Source organism: Brassica oleracea, unplaced genomic scaffold (genome assembly GCF_000695525.1).
Source record: "Brassica oleracea var. oleracea cultivar TO1000 unplaced genomic scaffold, BOL UnpScaffold00770, whole genome shotgun sequence".
NCBI classification, from domain to species: domain Eukaryota; kingdom Viridiplantae; phylum Streptophyta; class Magnoliopsida; order Brassicales; family Brassicaceae; genus Brassica; species Brassica oleracea.
The window spans coordinates 40,293-42,642 of NW_013617452.1; the positions used below are offsets into that span (position 1 = coordinate 40,293).

Genomic DNA, 2,350 nt, shown 5'->3' on the forward strand with positions numbered 1-2,350 from the left:
GCAGTGCTCGTCCAAAGATCACTCTAATCACCTCCTTTGAGCTCCAAATGCACCCAAATGTCTCCAGGAACTCCATGTGGTACTCCAATACCTAATAGAGATATATGTATGCAAAATACAACCTAGACATGGCTAAATCCTAATCTATATGATGAAAATGCACATGAATAAATGGATAAAAAAATGTAAATATGCAAGATATCACACGGCTCGGTTGCTACGTAGCGACCGAGCACGAACACGGTTTGGTCGCTACGTAGCGATCGAGCTCCAGCCAAGCTCGGTCGCTACATAGCGACCGAGCACGTACACGGCTCGGTCGTTACGTAGCGACCGAACTTTCCCAAAACGTCGATACGACACGAATCCATGCATTCTCGTCTACTCTTTAATGCTATCTCCTGTAGGCCATGGCTAAACCATTCTTTGTTTCTCATCACTCGAAGTCATCAGTCAAACTTTATGATAAAAACCGCGGGAAGTTTGTTTTTATCGAAGAAACCGTAATAAACGTTTCGCGTCAAAGACGGCCCAAAGAGATCTAAAACACGACTCGAAGCCCACTTACGATTTCTTAACCGAAAACCCATAAGCCTTATGATGGTTTATGCTTGGTTCATAAGGCAGGATAAATGTCAAGTTTCCGCGGATAAATGTGAAGTTTCCGAAGATAACAACGAAGATCGGGAAAATTGGAATATCTCCATTTTTGAGCTATGACGGCTTAAGGGCAGAAGAGGAAAGGCGCAAACCGACCTAGGAGCAAGTATATAAAGAGTCCTAGGCGAGAGGCAAAGGGGGACTCTCGACACTTAGAAACTTTGAGGCATTATTCTCGACATGCTCTTTTTCTATGACTGGCACACGATTACCAGATGAACGCACACAAGCAGCTCGATCTCTTGGTTCACTCTTGAACTACGTTCGGTTGATCCTCGAAAGGGGTACGTAGGCAGCATTTCATAAGGTTCAGTCCGAAATCAATCAAAACCATTTTCATATCTTTTCCGTCTTTTGTTATCGAGCTGCGACTCAACTAGGTTTAAGGTTTTAGGTTGCTAGAACTAGGTAATTCGCCGACAGCTCTTGCGGCCGAAGCTTTTGTAATCTTTTGTAATGATCGCAACGCTCTTACGCGGATTCGAAATAAGTTCAACTCTTTCTAAACTCGCTTTATCGTCTTTACATATTTTCCACATTTATTTGGTTACTTGTCGTTGGCTCTCGCAGAGAATCCGGGACCTCTGGGAAAGTTAGGGTTTCTTGACTTTCCTAATTTTAACGGAAATCGACAGTGCGAATTTCGATTCCCACATGCATAAAAAGATTTTTTTTTTTGATTAACTGGTCTACGAGTACAGGTGTTTACAATATTTTAAAGAACAAAAGTATACAACAACTCCTCCGAGATTGGAAACCTTAAGAACGGTAGGGAGCTTGCATCGAGAGTTACACATGGCAAACTGGTCTACAAATAGAGGTGTTTGACACCACTTCTGATGTGCCTCAGTCCATGGACCAGTCCAAGGAATCAGACCAGCATGAAGATCAGGACGTTCCGAACGTCCCAACCGAGGTTCACTCTTCCGACCGTACCAGACAGACTGATCGGGCCGTGTACCGGATCGACCCACGAACGTCTAGATTGGAGCTTCGGCCAGATCCACGACCAGATGATCAAACTGACCGAACTGAAGCTCGTCTTTCCCGAACAAATCGACAAGCTAAGGCTGATGGTCAAGCCAAAATCAACTTAGGACGAGCCAATTCCGATTCAGACCGCGGCTTCTCTCTTTTGGCACGTTTGGCCCGTACTGCATGTACCGGCGACTGTGCTGATGATCTTGCTTCCTTGTTTGATCCGATGATGGACTTCTCTTTTGGATATTTATCTAAGGCAAGGATCCTTAAGCTTTTAGAAGACTTGGGCCACGCTGGAAGGCAACTTGTCCGATCAGAACGTCCCGCGTCCCTTTCCGCCTTGGACACAGCCAGTTCGGATGAACCTGGACAGGAGCCGAACGGTCATCTTGACTAGTCTTCTCCATTTTCTGTGCCTTGACCAGATCTAGTCAAATTTATCTTTTCTATGTCTTGTTTTCCTACAATTCTCTTTACTACAAAACTCTCTAAGTATGTCATCTCTTCCTTATGAAATGATAATCGATTTTGTCTTGAATTTTCTGAGTTGAAACTCTTTGTTCTTTGTAAGAACTTGTCTTGTTTCTTGGTGAGTCGTATCCAAGTAAACACTTCCTCAAATCGTTGGACTTGTGAGTCATATCAAGCAACGACGAGAGATCCTTTACCTGGTGTTCTTGTGAGTCATATCAAACACCATTTGGAGTCG

General features: G+C 44.0%; 1 protein-coding gene across 1 annotated transcript in view; it reads left to right on the forward strand.

The window, feature by feature from the left end:
* The window catches only part of LOC106320044, a 13,755-nt gene extending 11,717 nt beyond the window's left edge, over window positions 1-2,038 (forward strand). Inside the window, exon 5 of the mRNA XM_013758411.1 lies at window positions 1,433-2,038. Coding sequence (XP_013613865.1) covers window positions 1,433-2,038 — 606 coding nt within the window. The remainder of the gene's footprint in view (window positions 1-1,432) is intronic.
* The last annotated feature ends 312 nt before the right edge of the window (window positions 2,039-2,350 follow it).